The 22,261-nt window shown below is 37.3% G+C and overlaps 1 protein-coding gene across 2 annotated transcripts in view; it reads right to left on the reverse strand.

Moving 5' to 3' along the window:
- Nucleotides 1-13,548: 13,548 nt before the first annotated feature.
- SLC7A11 (solute carrier family 7 member 11) overlaps nt 13,549-22,261 on the reverse strand; it is a 108,302-nt gene continuing 99,589 nt past the window's right edge. For both annotated transcript variants that reach the window (XM_060106076.1, XM_060106084.1), the window contains one exon: nt 13,549-20,981. In XM_060106076.1, the coding sequence (XP_059962059.1) occupies nt 20,914-20,981 (68 nt within the window). In that variant the 3' untranslated portion in view covers nt 13,549-20,913. The remainder of the gene's footprint in view (nt 20,982-22,261) is intronic.

Below are 22,261 nucleotides of genomic sequence, written 5' to 3' on the forward strand. Positions count from 1 at the left end.
TAAGGCAACATTTGTGTTGTTTTAAGCCATTAACTATGTAGTAACTTCTTATAGCAGCAATAGGAAACCAATACATCCCTTATCTCAGTCTCTATGTCCATAGCCCTGGTTTGGTTCTTGTCATGTCATGTCTAGAACACTGCCACCACCTTTTTATTATGACCCTTCTTACACACTGGTCCTCTAGAATCTAGTCTCTACTCACTATAGGGTTTTGTGAAAGCTTCCCTTTGCTTACCCCCCAAGGAATCATATAAAGATTACTCACCAAGGCCTATGTGATCCCAGATGACCTGGCCTTTGCCTACTTCTCCGGCTTTATGCCTTTATACCTGCCACAAACACCACTTGAGGTCCTGTAACACAGAATAACAAACCTGGCTCCATATTGGATCTGTTCCTTTAGCCCTATCCCTTACACTTGTGCTTTGTTGCCTATGCTTAGTCGGGCTGGCTCTGCACCTTTTGTAAAAGAATGTTGCCTAAAGCCTGAAATATACAGGATAGCCCATTCTCAAGGCTCTGATCTTTAAAGGAATAACACTTTTCTATTCATATAGAGATACAAAGTTGCAGAACAGAGAACAACACTTGTTTTGCTGGAGGTTTATAGGAACCTTGTGACAGGCCCCACATGGATGGCTGCAAGAACAAAGGATTCCTGCAGCAAGAGGTGTGTCACAACCTGCAACACTCCCTCCCCTTTTACTATAAAAGAAGCCTGCATGCTAACTCGGGTAAGATGATTCTTTGGGACACTAGTCCACCATCTTCTCGGTCTGCTGGCTTTCCAAATAAAGTCACTATTCCTTTCCCCAACGACTTGTCTTTTGATTTATTGGCCTTTCATGTGGTGAGCAGCAAAAGCTTGGACTCAATAATGGTCCCTGTGCACTCTGTACAATTTCTTCCTCTGCAGCATTACATGCATTGCACCCACAAGCTGGAATGCTTTCCACAATCCCAACCCTCCTATAACCCTTTGCCTGGTTAGCCTTTAATGCCCAGTTTATTAATCACCCTCCAGGATCTCATCTCTGTTCTCCTTAGGTAGGATTAGATGTTACTATTAAATGCTCCCATAAGGCACCATGCATGTCTCTATCTGGCCTTTATAATACTGTCTTATATCTTTTTATGGGTCTCTTTTTCACCAGACTGTTAATTACTTGAGAAAAACAGTGCTTTATCTTTGAGCACACAACCCTCAACCTGGCATGTAGTAGTTGCTTTTCATTTGTTTAATGAATTAAATTATTCAATTAAACTACATAATATTGTACATCTATAAAAAGATCAATTTAAAACAAAGGGAAGGGACAAACTTAACAGCAAATTGGAATAATAATGAGGAACTGTGATAGAAACATATGTCACCAGTGAACGAAATTTTAATGCATGTTATAAAACATCACAACTTATTCTGTTATTTAAAAACTGGAAAATCCATCTAAGATAGCAAATGTTGTATAAAACAGACCAGGGTTGCAATGGTATATTTCCAGTTTAAAAGTATAAATTACCTTTGCATTGATATGTTGCAGATAAGACTCATATTTTGTCAATGAAGGAAAAAGATTTTATAGGATAAGCAGTAATTTAAAATCCATATTCATATTGGAACTCAAATGAAAGTCTCTGGAATGATCTCCCATTGCCATATTTATCTTATATAGCTGAAAGGTTAATAAGCCTATCTCAAGGCTTCTTTTCATTGCTTCATTTACTATAGAGTTAAATGTAAAATTGTGGAGAATATCTTATGATTCATGTGATATTGGTAGTTGAAAATTATACTACCTGGAAACTTCAGATTATTAGGTCAAAAATTCTGCCAGGCAAGCTGAGAAGTGAGAAAGTTTGTTCTATGCTTCATTTTTCTCTGAAATCTAGAAAAAAGGACTGAACTCCCTGGAATGAAGCAGAGGATTGCAGTAATCCATGGGTGAGATGGACTTCTCTTGCTAACATGGTAAACTAGCCATCCTTATTCTTCTTTATTTTTTACTCTCTCTTTTACGAATCTCAGATGCATAAATAACTAAGAAATTTGTGGTAACTTACAACATGAATTGACAATTATTTCATTGGTACATGCATTTCTATCACAGTTCCTCAACATCAATTTAATTTCCTGTAAAATAACCCCCCTTCCCATTCTAAAAACCCATTTGAATGGAACACATTCTTATTGCATTGTTGCAGTTAATTTATTCAAAACTATTGTCTTTTAAAAATACTAGTAAGTGGTTTCTCAGTTCATGATCCTTCATCTTGATCAACCTGTACAGTCTCTCTCCTGGTTTTGTTGCTGTTGTGCTGTTACTATTTTCCCCCTACATCTGCATCTCCATTCTTCTTGCCTTCCAAATTTCCCTCTTAGAATGCTTTACCTGTCACGTAAAATTCCTGGCTTGTTTTTGCTCTTCATTACCATGTAGTTCAAAGTATTCTGTAAAATATTTTTACTTAAGAGTTTCTTACAGTTTCTTTTTAATATTACAGATATACAGACTTTTTAAAGCTATCTTTTTATTATTATTTTCTAATTTTACTACATTATTGTCATAATCTCCAAGATATTGATTCCTTGAGATTTGGTGGGTTTTCACTGAGTCCCAGTAGAAACTCAGTTTTGGTGGATGGTCCATGGATGCTCAAAAATAATATTTGCTTACTGGATATTAAATATATACATATGTAATTTTATATGTAAACATAATGTATATATAATTAAATATAATTATGATTTTCAAGCATTCTAAACTTCATGTCTTGTGTCTGTTAAAATTTTCAATTAAAATTGGTAATCCATCCAAATTTCACTGTCATTCTGTCCACTGCTCACCCCTTCACCCCTACTAAAAAAAGTCCTGAAAGCAAGAAACCAAAAGGAACATAGAATTGTCAATTAGAAGTAAAATCGGTTTTTCTAGCTATGGCCTTAGGGCAGGATTGTGGAAGTGAGGCCTGTAATTTGAGGTGAATTGCCTTACTATTGGCAGGATTTTCCAGTGGTGAGAGAACCTGGCAAATTACACTTCCATTCTTAACATCTCCCCACAGCTGGATAAGCCATTGTCAAAGTGAACATCAGTATCCCATGGGTAGCCCAAAGAACCAGTAATACCCATCACCAGTCCTCCTACCAATGGAGGTTTCTTCTGCTTTTGCCTAGTAAGCAAAGAAAATTCAATACTTAGGCACAAACTGAAAATAAAACATTCAGTGGTTGCAGAATAGGAATAATTTTTAAATGCTTTTATTTAAAGATATCTGAAATGTTCCGGGCACTTACCATGTGACTTTTGATGCTTTGGACTTAATTCCAACTTGCCTCTGTTTCTTCCTAATTGTGAGGACCTCCTAAAGTTGCCATGAGGATTAAATGAGTTAGTATATAGTTAGTGCTTAGAACAGTGCTAAAGGCACATAATACGTATTTGTGAAACATTAGTTATTTTTATCTTATTCCTGGCTACATTTCACTCTTTCTATTCTTTCCAATTTCTTGAATGATTCATGCTTTAAAGAATGTGTGTGTGTGTGTGTGTGTGTGTGTGTGTGCGTGCATGTGTGCGCGTGTGTGTGTGACTAGAAGAAGCCTTTTATAGTTACTAAAATCTCCAGGAATTCTGCTTCCTCAAAACCATTCACCCATTCAGTTATGCAGGAACCTGAAAGCCATGACTGGATTCTGCTTGGGGTTAAAATTTGTTACCTGTAATTGTGACTAAAAGATTTGATTCTTCGTCTTTCTCTTGATTGGAAGAGACGTATAAACTCAGGCATTGTGTAGCGAAGGCCAGTACAGGGAAGAATAGAAGTATAATAGAGTCACACAGAGACAGAGATAAGAAATGGAGAGAATATTGCCTAGCTTCCTGTAGCTTTCCAGTTCCAGACATGTGTTCCTTTCTGAGGCCAGACTGCATTCCTGACAAATGGTTCTTCAAGACATGGCTATATCCATATCCTACTCCCTCTTGTGCTTCAATTACTTGAATTGGTTTCTGTTACTTGCATCTAAAAGAGTCCTAAATAATATAATACAACACATCACAACCACCTTGTTAAAGTCGAAAATTGTCTTTGATGGCTTCTGGGATCAGAAGGTAAAACAGTAATCATTGTTCAACATCTTTTCATTTACCACATACCTGAAACCACAAATCCCAGAATGGCTGTCAACCTGACCAAAATATGAGAAATAGAGAATGACATCAGTGGAAGTATTCTGAAACTACATCATGCCGTCATCCAAAATAGACGTCCACCTTAGATCCAGAGTCTTAGTAGGTGCCCACTGTTCTTTTCCTGTTTAGTTCCCCTGCCTTTTTCCATTTCCTACCTAGCTCATGCAGGCTTACTCCATGGGGCTACACACTTCTCCTTTTACACTCTCTCCAGTGGAAATCCATCAAGTTACATCATCTTCAACTGCCAACTTTATATTTACCCATTTAATCAAAAACTATTTGTTGGGTAATAGACATTTTCCAGGTTCCATGCTTGAGTCAGATTGTGGATAAAAAATAGAAAAGACATGTTTTCTGAACCCATGAAAGTGCGTTTCTATGCACAGTACTCTTTTTTTTCCTTTTGTTTATTTATTTATTTATCTATTTATTTGTTTATTTTTGGCTGCTTTGGGTCTTCATTGCTGTGTGCAGGCTCTCTCTAGTTGCGGTGAGCGGGGGCTACTCTTCGTTGTGGTGTGCAGGCTTCTCATCATGGTGGCTTCTTTTGTTGCAGAGCACGGGCTCTAGGCACACAGGCTTCAGTAGTTGTGGCAGGCAGCCTCAGTAGTTGTGGCTCGTGGGCTCTAGAGCACAGGCTCAGTAGTTGTGACGCATGGGCTTAGTTGCTCCACGGCATGTGGGATCTTCCCGGACCAGGGCTCAAACCCGTGTCCCCTGCATTGGCAGGTGGATTCTTAACCACTGCGCCACCAGGGAAGCCCCAGAGTTCTCTTAAATGTGATGGGGTGGGTAGAAGGAGAGATGGTTCTTTCCCATAGCTGATATTTACTTCCATGTAGAAGGCACCATGTTAGGGAATCACTCTTAGCCTCATTCTAGAAGGTTAGTGTCTTAATCTTATTGGTGAGTTTGGAAAGAAAAAAAAAAAAACAACTGTATGTCTTTTCTCTCTTGGGAGCTATCCTGACCTCAGAGGGCATTAATTCTGCTGTACTGCTCCATGCCTTAAGTTTTACAGGGGCAGAGACCCATGCGAAGAGGCCTGAAATGGTACTAGACTGCCTGCGGTGGGGTGAGTAAACCTTTCTAACCTCAGAGTTCAATGTTAGAAAGCCTACTTGCCCATAGCTATGAATCACATTCCTCTATATTAGCTGTATCAGAAATAAAGGTGATATTTTGTTCTCCTATCTGCCTTACAGTTTCGACTTCTATCTTAATTGATTAATAATTCAAGTAGGGGGCCTCCCTGGTGGCGCAAGTGGTTGAGAGTCCGCCTGCCGATGCAGGGGATACGGGTTCGTGCCCGGGTCTGGGAGGATCCCATATGCCGCGGAGCGGCTGGGCCCGTGAGCCATGGCCGCTGAGCCTGCGCGTCCGGAGCCTGCGCGTCCGGAGCCTGTGCTCCGCAACGGGGGAGGCCACAACAGTGAGAGGCCCGCATACCGCAAAAAAAAAAAAAAAAAAAAAAAAATTCAAGTAGGGAAGAGAGGTGCTATTTATAAGCCTCCCCAAGAATGTTAATGATGTGTATGTAAATTCTCTCCTCTCACCTGAGCTCTTGACCTATAATCTGATGATCAGGGGATGTGTACAGATGGAATTTTCATGACCTCAACTTTAGCACTTCACAAATGAAAATGTGCTGTAATCTCCAATCACCTCATAAAAGGAAATCAGATGTTTACCACAAAAAACCTCTGGTCAGTCACATGCCCCTTCATTTATCAGCTCATTCAGGCCTGACACCATGGAGTCACCTATGACTTCTCTTCCTCTTAATCCTCCAGAGTGAGTCAGGCATGATGTCATGTTGCATTTTTTCTCCAGAATTTCTCATTCATCTGCCCTTTTATTTCCCGTCCCAATCTAGACTTCTTCACACCTGTTTACTGCAAAAGCTTGTCAGCTAGATTTTGCTGAACCCAGATCTTTCCTCAGCAGCTCTAGCAGAGTTGACAACCTTGCTCAGTTGCCACTTCGACCATACGATTCCCTTCAGAAATGTGTTCAGTGGCTTCTCTCTTCAGGTCAAACTCATTTTCCTGATATAAAGGCACTGGCATAAGTGGACATGATACAATCAACTTCCCTGTATTTACTGTCCTCAACTCCACTCAGAATTAGCTCTGTTATGAACTAAAAGCATAGTATGCTTTTAATACATACCTTCCACCAAATTGCAAACCACACACACATCATCCAAAATCAACATCTACCCACCCCGACCCCCTCCTTCAAATATTTAAGAACTAATGCGAAGCCCAACACACATTGTCACAGTTAATCATACACTGTATTCAATGATGTGTTCCTGCGGTTTATTATTATAGATTCTTCTTTATCCAAGCTGAATTACTGTGAGTACCTTGCGCTGAAGAATCATGGTACATTTCCCATACCATAAAGTTCATTGTTAACTGTATAGCGGATACAAAATAAATATTTAATGACTGATTGACGTATAAATATAACAAAGTAATTGTCTTTACCTGAGAGATGGTTTGATCCAAGAGTCAGGAATTTAAGAGTGATGTGATAATCAGCATTTCTACTCTGACCTTTTTGACTTTCTCTGTTGTTCGGGGCAAGGCATTTTAGCTATTTTGGACTCATTTTCTTAATCCAAAAATGGAAGTAAGACTTGCCATCTCTCTTATTCATAGAGAGTGGTGAGGAGTATCCCAGTCAATGCAAAGCACATGGCTAATACAAGGTTTAATAAAAATGATAAATAACATCTATTACAAAATTGAACCATTGTTCAATTTCTTCTGCCCTTTCAGTCCTTTGATTCAATATTCTCTCACTGAAATCTGAGAGCTTTAATTTGAGAAAGGTTTTACTAAGAATCATAGACTTTCTACATTAACCTTTTGTTATCATTAGGCATGCTTGGATGGTATCAAATTATTCTTTTAAGGAAATCAATATATCACTATAAGTGCATAGTGAAACACCTGGTAATGGAACTTCAGATTAGGGAGACCTGGGTATGAAAATCTGCTTCAGAGCAAAATGGCAAAATGGATGGTTCCCGACTTCATTCCCCCTCACAGAAAGAGCAAAGAGCACTGCCCGTAGACAAGATGCCTTTGTGAAGATCCCAGAACGTAGGGGTGAGGCTGAAGCACCCTCCTGGACCACAGAAATCAAGAAAAGACACATTAGAAGGGTGAGAGCAATGGTTTCACTTGGACCGAGTCTCCCCACCCTCAGGTCAGTATGCCATCCCACCTAGCAGTTCTCCCCTGGCCTACAATTTCTCCAGGGGGAAAAGGAGAGCCCAAGGCAGACACCCAGCTTCCCCAGCATCCAGGAAGCTTCCCAGGAAACCCACTTAGGTATCTCCTCATGGGAATAACTGGGCGAACAGCTAGAGCTGGAGAAGAGGAACAGCTCACAGAAACGAGCGTATAGATCTTGGCAGACAAATTTCTGCTGGCAGTGAGTTTAGCCTGATCTTAGATCTCAGCCAGCAGCTCTGCCCATCTGCAGACCCAAGCCGGTGGCCTGTCTAGCCAGAGAGCTTAGTAGAAGTGCTGCCCAGTTTGGGTCCACAGCCAGAGGGCTGTCCCAGTGGCAGAGCCCCTCCTCTAAACCCACCAAGAGAATGAAGCTGGTGAGCAGCTCCATTCAACTGCTAGACATAGCCTCCAGCCCTGCCTGACCAGCAAGCCCAGCCAGAGACCTTGGGCAGCTGTGAAGCTCATCCTGGAGCCCAGCTGAGGCAGAGAACCAAGCTGGCAGCCCCAACTGCAGAGCATAACTTCCAGCCCTGTCTGCAAGGGAGCCCAAATCAAGACCCTAGACAGCCTCCAGCCGAGCCCGCAGTACTTGCTGGCTGAGCACAGCAAGCTTCCTCCTACAGGCAGGGAGCCCAGTCAGCAACCCTGCCCAGTCATGGAACACAGTCTGTGGCCTCGCCTGCCCAGGAGCCTTGGACAGCAGCCCCTACTGACCACGTATCACAGCCTCCAGCCCCACCCACTGCCAGGTAAAGCTGGAGGCCCTGCTCCACCAGGGATCCCAAACAGAGACTTTGCCTAAGAGTGGAGCTCAACCAGCGGACTGCCCGATCACAGGCTGCAGCCCAGCTTCAACAGCGTCCAGCCAGTGGCATCATCCGACTGGGGAGCACAGCCTGATGAACATAGATTCGAAAATTCTCAACAAAATACTAGCAAACCAAATTCAACGTTTAAAGGATTGTACACAATGACCAAGTGGGATTTATTTGGGGGATGTAAAGATGGCACAATATCTGCAAATCAATAAGTGCGATTCATCACATTAATAGAATGAAAGATTAAAATCGTATGATCTTCTCAATAGATGCAGGAAAAGCATTTGACAAAACAGAATATCCTTTCATGATAAAAACTCTCAGCAGATTGGGTATAGAAGGAATATACCTTTAACATAATAAAGGTCATACACAGCAAACCCACAGCTGACATCATACGGTGAAATGTTGGACGCTTTTCCTTCAAGATGAACAAGACAAGGATGCCCGCTCTTACCACTCCTATTCAACATAGCACTGGAAGTCCTAGCCAGAGCAGTTAGGCAAGAAAGAGAAATAAGATGAGTCCAAATAAGAAAGGAAGAAGTAAAATTGTCTTCGTTTACTGATGACGTGATCATATATTTAGCAAACTCTAAATTTGCCACCAAAAAACTATTAGACAAATACTCCTTGATCTCACATATGTAGAATCTAAAAAGTTGAACTCATGGGAAGGAGATTGGTGGCTACCAGGGGCTAAAGGGTGGGGGTAATGGGGAGATGGTCAAAGGGTACACATTTTCTGTTAGAAAATGAATACATTCTGTACATGTAATGTACAACACGGTGACTGTAGGTAACAATACTGTACTGTATACTTGAAATTTGCTAAGAGTATAGATCCTAATGTTGTCACTACAGAAAAAAGTAGTCACTGTATGAGGCAATGGATGTGTTAACTAACCTTAATGTGACAATCATTTCACAATATGTACATGTATCAAATCATCCCATTGTACTAAACTTAAACAATATTACTTGTCAGTTACATCTTAATAAAGTTGGGGGGAAAACTGTATCAGAGAATTCCCCATTTTCCATGGAAGTGTTCTTTAAATAATCTCAAATAATTTTTCTTACTTTATTTCCTTATTTCCTCAAATGAAATTCTTGTTCTCTTGCTAGAAAAGTCACTTTTCATCCATTGTGAATTATGAAGAGTGGGAAAAAAAATGAAAAGTTCTTCTCTGTGTTTCTACAGAACCAGAAAAAAATTCAAATACTTATAGTATTGACATTTTTCGCATTGACCCACTAGAGTCAGATGAGTGATACCTTTCTTCATAAGACAATAACTCTGTTAATAATAGGTCATGCAAGGTAGATTTTTGTTTAATGTTTTCATTTGGGCAAAAAGTAAATTTAGAAGTTAAGAACAGATTTAAAAATTATAGCACCAGAGGAATATCTCTCTCAAAAAAAAATTACAAACCATCCTAGAGATAGTTGATGAATGTTCAACATTGTAGATCAGATGTTAATCTAACTTGGAAGAGAGAGGGGAAAACATGCTAAGGAGAGACAACAATAAAATTCCCAGAAAAAAGATTTCCCTCGTATGTTGATTACATATTCCTGTAATTACTTCCTCTTTCAATATTAGATGCTGAGCCTATTGCAGTTTACAAATACCTTTGGCAGTGTGAACTAATTAGATAAAATATAGGAATAATATGAAAGTGGTAAAACAAATTATCTTTTACTACTGAAAAATTCTATTTAGAATTTTAGGAGAGGGTAAGATTTGAAATTTTGATAAAGTTCAAGGTTCATGTTGTGTGTGAATTTCTTTTGTCTGTGACATCTCCATTATACTGGGTAAAGACCAAAACTTTGAACATTGCCTAATAAGTCCTCTACAACTGCTCCTCTTTTAAAGTGCATTATAAACTTTGTCTTGTGCTCTAGTTGCACTGGTCTTGCATTTATTTCCTTTAACGAGCCTTGCTTTCTGTGGTTCAGGGTCTTTATCACACAGTCTGCTTTGCCTATAACACTCCTCATCCCACCTTCCCTTTACCTGGTTAATGAGCACCCATCCTTCAATATCAATTCATATCACATCCTTAGGAAAGCCTTCCCCAACCTCCTAGACCAGATCACATTGGGGTATACTGCCTTCTAGCACTTGAGATTTACCCTAATTCTTAACATTTGAGTGATCAAGAAGAAGTATCTATGTCTTCAACTTCATGAAGCACAGGCAATACCAACTGTTAAGTATTATATTTCTAGCACCCATCTCTTTGCTTGGCATGGGGATGTTCTTGTGGAATTTTTCTTGAATTAATAAACAAATAAACTTTGACTTTAATGCCTTGAGTAACAAATTCTTAAAGGAACATGGCAATGTGGGAGTGAGAACTAAACATAAGTTTAAGGTGGAATTCAGAACATGAAAAAAAAATTTTACAGCATATTTAGATTTTAGGAAATGGAATACATAAAGATAATAATGACATATTGTTATATAATTACAATGTTAATTATTATGACAAAAGTAAGATTAGTTTCTCTTATTTTTAAGAGAAGTTAGAATAAGAGGAAAGTAACTGGTTTGCTCATACCTTTCTTAGGGTTATACTCATTTATACTTATTAATTTAGTTTATTACAGCTAGAGGGGATTTCAATTTTTATAGTAATTTAACCTGAATTAACACCTTTGAAATCCTATTTCATGTCTTTTCAGAGATTAATAAATCTTCAAAGCTAAAAACTTAAAGCATATTGAACCCTAATTATATTTTTATTTCTAAATTCTTTCAAACATCAAACATTTTAAGATCATAGTTTTTAATCAATGTCTGCTGGTGACCAGGTGTTCTTAGGCTTAATACTATAAAAACAATAAAATCGCTATGAAGACCTGACCTTCTAAGTCAGATTCCTAGAAAGTCTGCACATATAATTTTTCGGGCATGTGGAGGCAAAAGCAACAGTACAGTTATCCATGACCTGCCCACCCATCCCAGGATACATCAGCATCTCAAATTTTTATAAATTAGACATAGCCTAAAAATTCCAGTAGAAAATTATTAGATGTAGTTCAGCTGCAAAAGTCATTGTGAATCTAAACCAGCATGCTTAAGAACCTAATGAAAGTTTTAAAAAATTATTAGCCATTACATATTATCTAATTTTTCCTACACATTTTGGTTACATTTCCAGTCATATTCATTAATTTTAAAATAAGTATATCTACATATCACATGGTTTGTATTTCTTTTCAAAAGTGTTTAAATTTAACAGGTGCAAAAGTTACGTTTCCTTTTTTATTGTTCTCCCAAAATATGTCATCAGGAAAAAGTGCCACTTAATCTCCTGTGTCTACTTCAAAGAGAAGTTTGGTCATCAGAAATATAGATTTTCTTCTGCTCTCCATTTCAGACCATTATTTGTTTTCAAGTTAGTATTATGAAAAAAGATACCTTATCAATAACATAGGAGCCCAAATGCATTTTCATGGGAAGAGATCATAGTAGGTCATTTGCTCATTTCCTCTATTCAAGACCCACCTACCAACATGAACTGGGGATGTAGGAGTGGGGAGAAAGAGAGAACGAACATGAGAGAAGGGAGTCTGGAACTCTCCAGTTTTCTTATATCCTGAAGGTAAGACATTTCACAGAATTTCACAGAATTTCACAGAAGCTAACGGATCGCTTAAATTTAAAGGTACTGTAAACTACTTCGGAAAAAAGTTTATCATGAAACCTAATGAATAAAAGTCATTTGTTCATTTATTGAATGTATGAATCTAAAGCACTGAGCACCTATTATGCTTTAGTCAGTAAAAGACAACTAAAAATTTGCAAATCCAGGCAGAGAAAGGAATTGAGCATATTGATTACAATGGTGTACAGTGAGTTCTACAAAAAAAGTGCGCCCCAGAAGATGGAGATGGTCAGGGCTCAGGTCCTGAACCAGCTTGGGGAAAGTTTTTAGAAGAAGTGACTTTTGAATCTCAAACTTGAATGTTGGGTAGAAGTATGCTACGCTGGGTATAGGAGATAGGAATGGTAGAAGAAAATATAAGTCCTGTAGGAATCTGCAGTATGCCAAATGAAATGATGGCATATTTTCTTTGTTAGACTACTAAAAAGACATTTAATATTGTGGCAGAGAATATGGAAGTAGTCACTTGTACCTGGAGAAAGAAACATGGCAGATTATGGAAAGCCCAGTATGCTATACAGAAGTATGGATTTTACCCACCCAGAAATAAATATTAATAATTACTAGATGTGAAGTCATAGAGGGTTTTTTTTTTTTTTTTTTTTTTTTTTTGCGGTACGCGGGCCTCTCACTGTTGTGGCCTCTTCCATTGCGGAGCACAGGCTCCGGACGCGCAGGCTCAGCGGCCATGGCTCACGGGCCCAGCCGCTCCGCGGCATGTGGGATCCTCCCGGACCGGGGCACGAACCCGTGTCCCCTGCATCGGCAGGCGGACTCTCAACTACTGCGCCACCAGGGAAGCCCTTAGAGGGTTTTTTTAAACATGTACAAATCTCTTTTTTTAAAAATAAATTTTATTTATTTATTTATTTTACTTACTTATTTTTGGCTGCGTTGGGTCTTCGTTGCTGCGTGGGCTTTCTCTAGTTGCAGACAGCAGGGGCGGCTCTTCATTGCAGTGTGCGGGCTTCTCATTGCAGTGGCTTCTCTTGCTGTGGAGCACGGGCTCTAGGGTGCACGGGCTCAGTAGTTGTGGTGCACGGGCTTAGTTGCTCCGCGGCATGTGGGATCATCCAGGAGCAGGGCTCGAACCCGTGTCCCCTGTATTGGCAGGAGGATTCTTAACCACTGTGCCACCAGGGAAGTCCCCATAGAGGGTTTTTAACATATTTGTGTTTCAGAAAGAACATTCTGGGGAAACATGTGAAGGCTGAATTATAGAGAGACAAGAAATGAGACTTTTGTTAAGAGGCGGGAAATAAGAAGACCGAATTAGGACAGGTGAAAAAAGAAAAGAGAAGATGCTAGATATTTCAGAGCAGAGGACAGATGGATGTAGGCCATGAGAAAGAATATCTACAGTGTTTGCTAAATCCGCCACCACTTTCAGTTTTTAGTACAGGAAATTTTTGTGAAGTAGGATACTCCAACAAATTCACATAATGAGTGACAGATAAATTCAATCATTAAAACCAAAGCCTTCAATTTAATGGAATGGACACTGCTAAAAAAAACCCACACAAAACAGACAAAAAACAAAAACAACAACAAAAAACACAACATGATTTTTATTAGGTAAACTATCAAATGTTTAACTTCCATTTCAAATGTTTTCTACTAAAAATATGTACAAAAATATATATACAAAGGTTGAAGCAACTAGAAGCATGACAGGTATACATATACGTAAATGCAATTGAAATTAAGTTCAATGCAACACTGAGTGACATCATATTGCACCAAAATCTATTCCATACAAAAACACATGCATCAAGAGTTTCCATCAGATGAAATCACACTTATTTCATAGTATCTTACCACTTACACAGATAGCCCATAAACACCATCTGGCAGCGTGATTGCTGTACCAGAACTCTCCCTGGAGGGAAATCATTAAGCTGTAGAAAAATCCATTTTATTTCACATATCACATGCTGGTATAGGCATCAGTGCCACAGAACCCTAAGAAACAGCACAATCCACAGATGAAAGTCCCTTTGCACCATTTATATTTTCATAGTTAAATATCTTAGTACTTCTAATATGGTTGGAATGTAGATACAGAAAAGAAATTTTGCTCTTTAAAAATTTATCAATATAAGATATTGTGCAAAATTTGTATAAAATAGCACAATCCCATTTACTGAGTTTCATTATCACAATGCTAAGATGAAGAATCCCCACCACAGATGAGGACCATGTAGGATGTTGGGCCTCCCTCTCCCTCAGCTGCACTTCTTGTTCCTGTATATTAGAGCACCAGCCCAAACGCACCCCCTCCACTCACAATGAATGGTCCAAGGTCATGATGAACCCATTCCAGATCCAAGTTAATGGATATAGCTGGTCTATAAATTGCAATCTAAGCACAGATCAAAGAGACAGCTGCCAGCACAGCCCTTCAGAATAACTGGACTACTTTCCCACTGGGCTAAATTGATTGCATCGGCACATATTATTGATGTTTAACATAGACTGTGAAAAGCATTGAAATACATTCATATATAGTACCTAGTAATATGTTAATGAACATTACAATACATATGGATTTTTCTGCCCCTTGATAGTTGAAAAAGAAATTATTACTACCAGGTCAAATTTTAACACAAAGCTCACTAAACCCATGTTAATAAAGTCAATACAGATATACAGACAATAAAACAACATGAAAGATTCATCATGAGATGAATTCTGAGTCAATAACTAAAAACCATCTCTACCAGTACATCACTACCATCTAATCTGCTCTATGATAAGTAAAAACCAAGCTCTTTGAAACCCAGAGTCAAATCTTTGTCAGAAAATTAGGACAAATGAAGTTCTCGAAGCATTCAGTACAAGAGGCCATTTGTCTTGTCTCTTTGTGACTTGCACTTATTATAAAACTGCAGGTAGTCAACATTTAGCATCAGTGAAACAATTCTATCAATACACGTTTGTTCACCAGTTTGGCGTAAAGAGAAGACACTGCATTACATGGTAATAAGCCATTTCTGTTTGTTTTTTTTAAAACACATCTGATGCTGATGTTGGCAAAGTTCCCCAAATGCTGAAAGGTACCACTGAAAATTCATTACTATTGTGCTGCAATCCATCTACAAAAAGACAGAAATTTGAGGCAAATGCCTGTGTCCACAGTAAACAAGAGTAAGGTGATATGCCACTCTCTGAACACAGATGGATACTGTCAAAAGATGAACCCTGTTTTCAAGATAATAAGTATCAATAGTTAAGTTCTAGATTTAAAGCAGTAGTAACAACATTCACAAGGGAAAGCCATAAAGTAAAAAATTTCTCCAAAAAGAGGATCAAAATAATCCCAGACTTAAAAAAAAGAAAAAAAAAAAAAAAAAAAAGAATCCCAGACTACTTGAAATCTTTGCAGGGGTCTTGCGGTTTGTGTGCTAACCATAGTTATATATACTGTTTTTGCTTCCAGAGCAATTTAAAAGTGCTCTGTGGTAGTGTCTGAAGTAATTAGCATACACATTAGTTTAACGTTGATCATTTCTATTCTGTTATAAGCATACGCTCATTTGAAACAATCTGTGTTTTACTTCTCCAAAGTATTTTTACTTTCTATTCCATTAGTCAGTAAGTGGAAATTTGGGATGAAGGAGAACTGCTAGGGAAAAAAATAATTCAGACATGCTTTAAAATAAGACAGCTCAAACCTCAAACCAGGGAACCACATTGCATCGCCTCCTGGTGTGCTATGAATGTGCTTCAGAGCATGCGCAGAAGAATGTTAATCAGTAGGAATAAGTGGGCTCTAACTTCACAATCCTCATTTCAGTCGGCCAATCACAACCCAACCAGTTATACAGCTGTAACATCCAAAGGCCTAATCTGTTTTCCCACAAGATGCTGTACAAAATACCCTGCTGCACAAAGTACTCAAAATACAGTCACTGCTGCAAAAGAGATAACTGTGCATGTCTTTTTTTTTTTTTTTTTTTTTCTTCCTCTCCAGTTTTCAACATGGCCTTTAGAGGCTTCAACAAGAGGTAATAAGGATTCGGGAGGCAAGTCTTCTAACCAAGAAATTAATTCATTTGAAAGTCATACTTTTAAAAATAAAATCAGTAGTGTATACGTTGAGGGCAAAAAGTATGCTCACTTTCAAAACAGTGCATCCATCTGTATGGCTGCTAGACACCTAGGTGCTCCACAGTTTCTTGAGAGATTATCTATAAAACTGTTAAGGCACTTATTGATACTATAAATGTACCCTTGATCCAAGTAGCCAAAATACACACGTGTAACAGATAACTATTTGGAGAGTGTAACCATCCTCCACTGATATTTTAAAGCCAACGGTAACAGAGAGAAGGGAGCAGGGACACACAAAAGGGCATAACCGAAGTGGTAGTTTCAGACTAAGAATATCAAGTAATTGTATAAAATTAAGACTCACTCCTATCTTGAAAATATCATGTCAAAAAAAAAAAATAAAACATAAAGGGAACCATTTGATTAACTCAAAGGAAACAGAGAACTGGTTCAAAAAGATCAAGTTATTATCCTGACGAGTTTGTAGGGAAGGACAATTATCTCACAACATATGGAAAACTGGTGAACTTTCTGTGAGACCATGATGTATGCCTCTGTGAATTTGTTATCAGAACTAAAAATAGACCAAGCATTTATTTTTAGACTCCAACTAATTTGAAAATGCGACAAAAAGAAGGATTATCTCCCAAAATTGGCTATTAAAATATCTTTTTAAGTACAGTACTAATAATACCTAGAGGTTACACTTTTAGGTATTATATATATTGAGATAAATTAAAAATACTGTTTATGGGAAAATTAACCTAAAATACATTTATAGGTAATAATTCTTTTACCTATATATAAATACTGTAAACAGAAGCTGCCAAGATGACTCTATCTACTCTAATTTATATCCACCACGAGCTTCGTCAGTCACACAATGCCATGCTTTAATTCCTGACTTTGAATGGTTACGAAAGTAAATGTAGCTCTGTAAACATGATCAGCACCAACATACAGCATATCACGTAGGGTGAAATGAAACAAGGTTTTATTTAACTAAAATCAAATTTCTTGACTCCTCTGCATTCAAATTTCAAATCTCTCTATATTTCTTTCCAAACTAAGAAAAAGAGCTACAATTAAAATCCCATTGTTTTTCTATCATTCAGAATTGACACATAAAATATGTCCAAAGTGAAACTCTCTCCTTATATACCACATATAATATGTACTATGAGAAAGCCACTTAGTTATATAGAGATATTTCAATTAACTCACAACTTTATTACTTAAAAATATATCCTACAAATACCCCATGCTTATTTCTAATAGATAAAGTAATGGGAGTACTTTGACCTTTCTCATAGGGACAGATGCAGATTTTTTTAGGGCCAGAAGTATATATAATTTTGCTAACCTTCTTCAAGAAATGTAATACAAAATTCCTAATGCAAAATTAGGTACAGGACCTAGGAAAGGGCATGTCTAAGTAAGGGGCACTGAAGCTTACATTTCATTAGCTTTTAGGGGATTCAAAAGGGCATAACCGAAATCCCCGAAATACATCAGGCAGTTAATTTTTAATATTTCTCTGATTATACTGCATAATAAGTTAGACCAAAATATAGTTCCCTCCAATCACATGCTACCTTTCATTTCCTGCTACTCTGACCTTTAGTTTTCTATCTTTTCATAACCCACTCCTCAATTATAAGAAATCAGCTATAGGTCAAAGATGCTCCCTTTCTCAGTTAGCATTACATTCATCTCAAATAGAGATAATAAGTTTCCTGAAGACTGATTCAGTTCAACATAGAATTCTATTGAGTTATGTAATTATACTCATGTTAACCATCTGATGATATATCAAACAGCAATTGGGGAAACAACTGTACCAGACACATAAAACAATGTAGAAACTTGTTTCAACTTGCATATCTTAGTGTTAGAGAAACTGCCGTGAATTGGAAATGTAATTTAATAATCTGTCCTAATTTTGTGCCAGCAGAGGCAGGAGAGATACAGTATAAGCACGTAGGCAAATGTGTGCATACACACATCTAACGTTTATGTTTGGCACTGGAGTCAGCCATCTTTTCTAGGGCAAATCTTTAATCTCCTAAAGAAAGATAAGAAGAGGGTCTACTCCTAGCTGACCAAGACACCAGTTATAATGGTCAGTTTTCTTCATTCAATCTTAGAAAAATCTCAGCAAACTAGTCTAATATTTTTTAAAAGGGGTCAAAAACGTTTACTGAAATATTCATAATTGTGTAAGGAGAATCATTCCATTTCTCCTAGCAAATTGTTTTAGCTTTGGAGGTCTTTACTAGATCTACTAAATTCATATTTAAATACTTGAGAATCTATGTACCAAAAGAGCAGAACATTTGAAAATAGTATATTAGCCGTCGTAAACTATATTGGCTACTTTTACTTTTTTGTGTTATAATAAATGGATAAAATGTATTTAAACATTTGAATATGCACACTGGTACAAATGTATCACATCTAACAGTTCGATATATGAGAAAAATATATATGAGAAAAAATTACTTAGCATAAAAAAATATATACATATAAAAGTGTGTAGGAGAGTTTTCAAACTAGAATCTGCTTGACATAATACCATTCCAAATAAATGTTACAACTATTGAATGAATGATTACAGAAGCCCTGTATCTTGTCATGATGTATCCTAAGGATAAGTAGAAATACAACTTAATCCTCATCACTTTAAAAAGAAAAAAAAATTACTGACTGACTTTCCATCTGGTTAAAATGGTATTACAATGGCATTAGAAATTCAACAATGCAAAAATAATTTTTAAAATAATGAAAATAATAATGAATATGTTCTCTAGTTAGCTTGTATAATGACATATTTAAAGAGAATAGAACCAAAACTAAAATAACTAAAAGGAGGAGACCTATCTTCCACTTTGGATATAAGCACATTAACCTCAGGAATAATCAGTAACTATACAAACTTCTCCATGAGACTTTACCATTTTTTTTTCATTAGGGGAAAAAAACAATTCCAGGAGAGTTTGCTGGTTTAGATTACATGGGCCTAGACTGTAAAAAAGAATATAAAGGAAATCTGTTTTCACCTATAGCAACAATTTAGTGGGGACAGATGTAGACAAATGAATATAAGATGTACAGACTACAGATCAAATTCTGAAAATCCATGGTAAGAGAAAAAGGAAGGAATTTTTATAAATTCACGTAAAGACCCAAACACTACGTTTGGCTGAAAAAATTTCAATCTCAGATATATATTAAATTGAAATTTAATTAAATGAAATTTAATTAACTGAATTAAATTTTGAAATTAACGAATTGAAAATTAATTAATTGAAATTGCCTCAAATTATCATCATTTCTACTTTGATCAACTGTCTATGAACTCTATATATCTGCTCCTAATGATTTTAATCATTGTAATTCTTCCAAAAATTCTTCTTTTCAAATGGACAAAAATTATAGAATGAAAAAATTCTGGCCATGACTATTTACTCTGAGACTTAAGTAAATAATGGTTAACAAATTTCATCATTATATTATTCTTATTTGAAAATTCCACAGTATTTTCTAAACCCAGCATAGTAATACCTGTCTGAATATATACATTTCATGTACAGTTTCTTTCAGTGAATTTATCAGTTATCTCTTTTACTTTGTCAGGAAATTACTGATAAAGCCTAGAGAGAGAAATGGAAACATTCTTAGAAACATCAGTTGTAAATCTTATTTAGCAGTGACATTTCTTCCTTAATTTTTATGTAAATATGTATCTTTTCCTAATTGACCTGGACAGTTTTGTCCAAAGAGATATTTTAACAATATAAAATGTATAAAGAAAATGTAAAACTGTCAAAATTCATCACCATGTAAAAACAGCTATGAGATGTTTAAAAAATGTTCAGAAACACTAACAATGTATGTAGAACTATAGAGTGGGGCATAATATTTTGGGCATTTTCTTTTTTGGTGATTTCCGTCTTCTGTTGATATTGTAACTTGATTTTAAAATGCACATATTTAGATGTATTTATCAAAGAGTAAATTATTAGTGAAACACATGATCATGCTTAAGAGGATTTAATACCAAACTGACTATTGCTTTGCTCTAAGAAAGGCGTTACATCCTTTCCTGATCAATTAGGCTGCCATGAAAACAAATGGCACGTAACTATGAAGCTTCCTGATAATGAGTGAAAAAAATCCTAACATAATAAATTCTCAAGCATTTTTTTTACTTAAACATAATTCCTGGATTTGTCTCATAAACAATAGCCCCTAGAAACTCTTCTTTCATGTATTCATCAAAATTAGGCATACCCCTAATTTTTTTTTCTTTTTCAAAATGTTCTGGGTATAATCCATTAAAACATGTATGATATCTAAGCTGATATCTGTGGGAAGCAATGCAATGCCAATGTAAAATAAATTTCTTTCTTTCCTCTGTCCATAATGATAACATACACTTTTTTTTCCCCAGAAGAGTAGAAAACAATTTTCACAGTACAGTTATCTATAGTATATAAAAATTGTTTTTACAAAACCCATATTAAAGAAAACATCTCAGTTTTCAGTCTGAAGGTTCTTAGCCATAAGATATGTTATAGAGAAAGACCACTAAAGTAATTGCCATTCTGTAGTCTTTTTCCCTAACCTCAACAGGTAGGTATCAGGGACTTGATAGTTCACAATGATCATGTGAACTTACGGTATAATTGCATATCAGCGTTCTATAACCACATGGAATAATAACTAAATTTCTTAGAAACCAGTTTGAATACACTGGAAGACTAAACAGAAATAACCAATTCCTTTAGTCCATCTCCAAAGTTGCAATCCTCTGGATTTTCATAAAAGGAGTGAAGATATATTTTTTGTTTCAGCCCTTTGGGCAGAAACAAAGCCAAGGATAGATTGCCAAGACTTCAAATGCATTAATTTATAATTTATGACAATCTTCTTCTGGTACAACTTCCAGTATTATTTGTAATGTTCTGGTTGTAATGTCTACAAAGAAATAAAGAAGAGAAATTTAAAATGCACAGAAATCAGAAATGCATAAAAACAGCAAAATACAAATTATTTGGGACTGAATATTGAAAACTCACAACCGCCTATCTCATAGAGCACTTTCAAGAATTATTTATTTCAGGGCCTCCCTGGTGGCGCAGTGGTTGAGAGTCCGCCTGCCGATGCAGGGGATACGGGTTCGTGCCCCGGTCTGGGAGGATCCCATATGCCGCGGAGCGGCTGGGCCCGTGAGCCATGGCCGCTGGGCCTGCGCATCCGGAGCCTGTGCTCCGCAACGGGAGGGGCCACAACAGTGAGAGGCCCGCATACCGCAAAAAAAAAAAAAAAAAAAAAAAAAGAATTATTTATTTCATTAGAATCCTATCATGCTCAATTAATTTATTAGTCACCTCTGTAACTTCCCATGATGGCTTCTCAGAAAGAATACATTAATACCGGGGTTTCCCTGGTGGTGCAGTGGTTAAGAATCCGCCTGCCAATGCAGGGGACACTGGTTCAAGCCCTGGTCCGGGAAGATCCCACATGCTGCGAAGCAACTAAGCCTGTGCGGCACAACTACTGAGCCTGCCCTCTAGAGCCCACGAGCCACAGCTACTGAGCCCACGTACTGCAACTACTAAAGCCTGCGTGCCTAGAGCCCATGCTCAGCAACAAGAGAAGCCACAGCAATAAGAAGCCCGTGCACCGCAACGAAGAGTAGCCCCCGCTCGCCACAACTAGAGAAAGCCTGCCGCAACAACGAAGACCCAATGCAGCCAAAAATAAAAATTAATTAATTAATAAAATTTATTAAAAAAACAATAATACATTAATATTTTGCGTTCAAATAAGGACTTTTATTCCTGAACCAGGAGGCTGAAAATATTTTGAGACAATAGGACCAAGATATAAATAAATTTTCAAAACTATACTTCATATTGAGTCTAAAATTGGTTTGTTGTTTTTGCACCTATGAGAGTACATCCAACTCCTCAGCAAACTCGAAGAATCAGAATATAATTTCCAGTCTCAAACTTGTAGTATATTACTGAGCAAAACATTTTATCTCCTAGGGCCTCATTTGCTTCCCCTATAGAATGGGGGGGGACTTGGGAGTGGTGTCAGCAAGATGGAGGGCCGGGGGGTCCCCCACACCCCCAAAAACAAGCAAACAAAAAAGAAAACCAAGAACAATAAACAGTTAGAAATGGAAGAAAACAGCTCAGGGAGAGCTCTAGACAACAAAGAAGCAGCAGCAAAAAAACCTGGCAGAGCTC

This window comes from Mesoplodon densirostris, chromosome 1 (assembly GCF_025265405.1).
Source record: "Mesoplodon densirostris isolate mMesDen1 chromosome 1, mMesDen1 primary haplotype, whole genome shotgun sequence".
Lineage (NCBI taxonomy): Eukaryota > Metazoa > Chordata > Mammalia > Artiodactyla > Ziphiidae > Mesoplodon > Mesoplodon densirostris.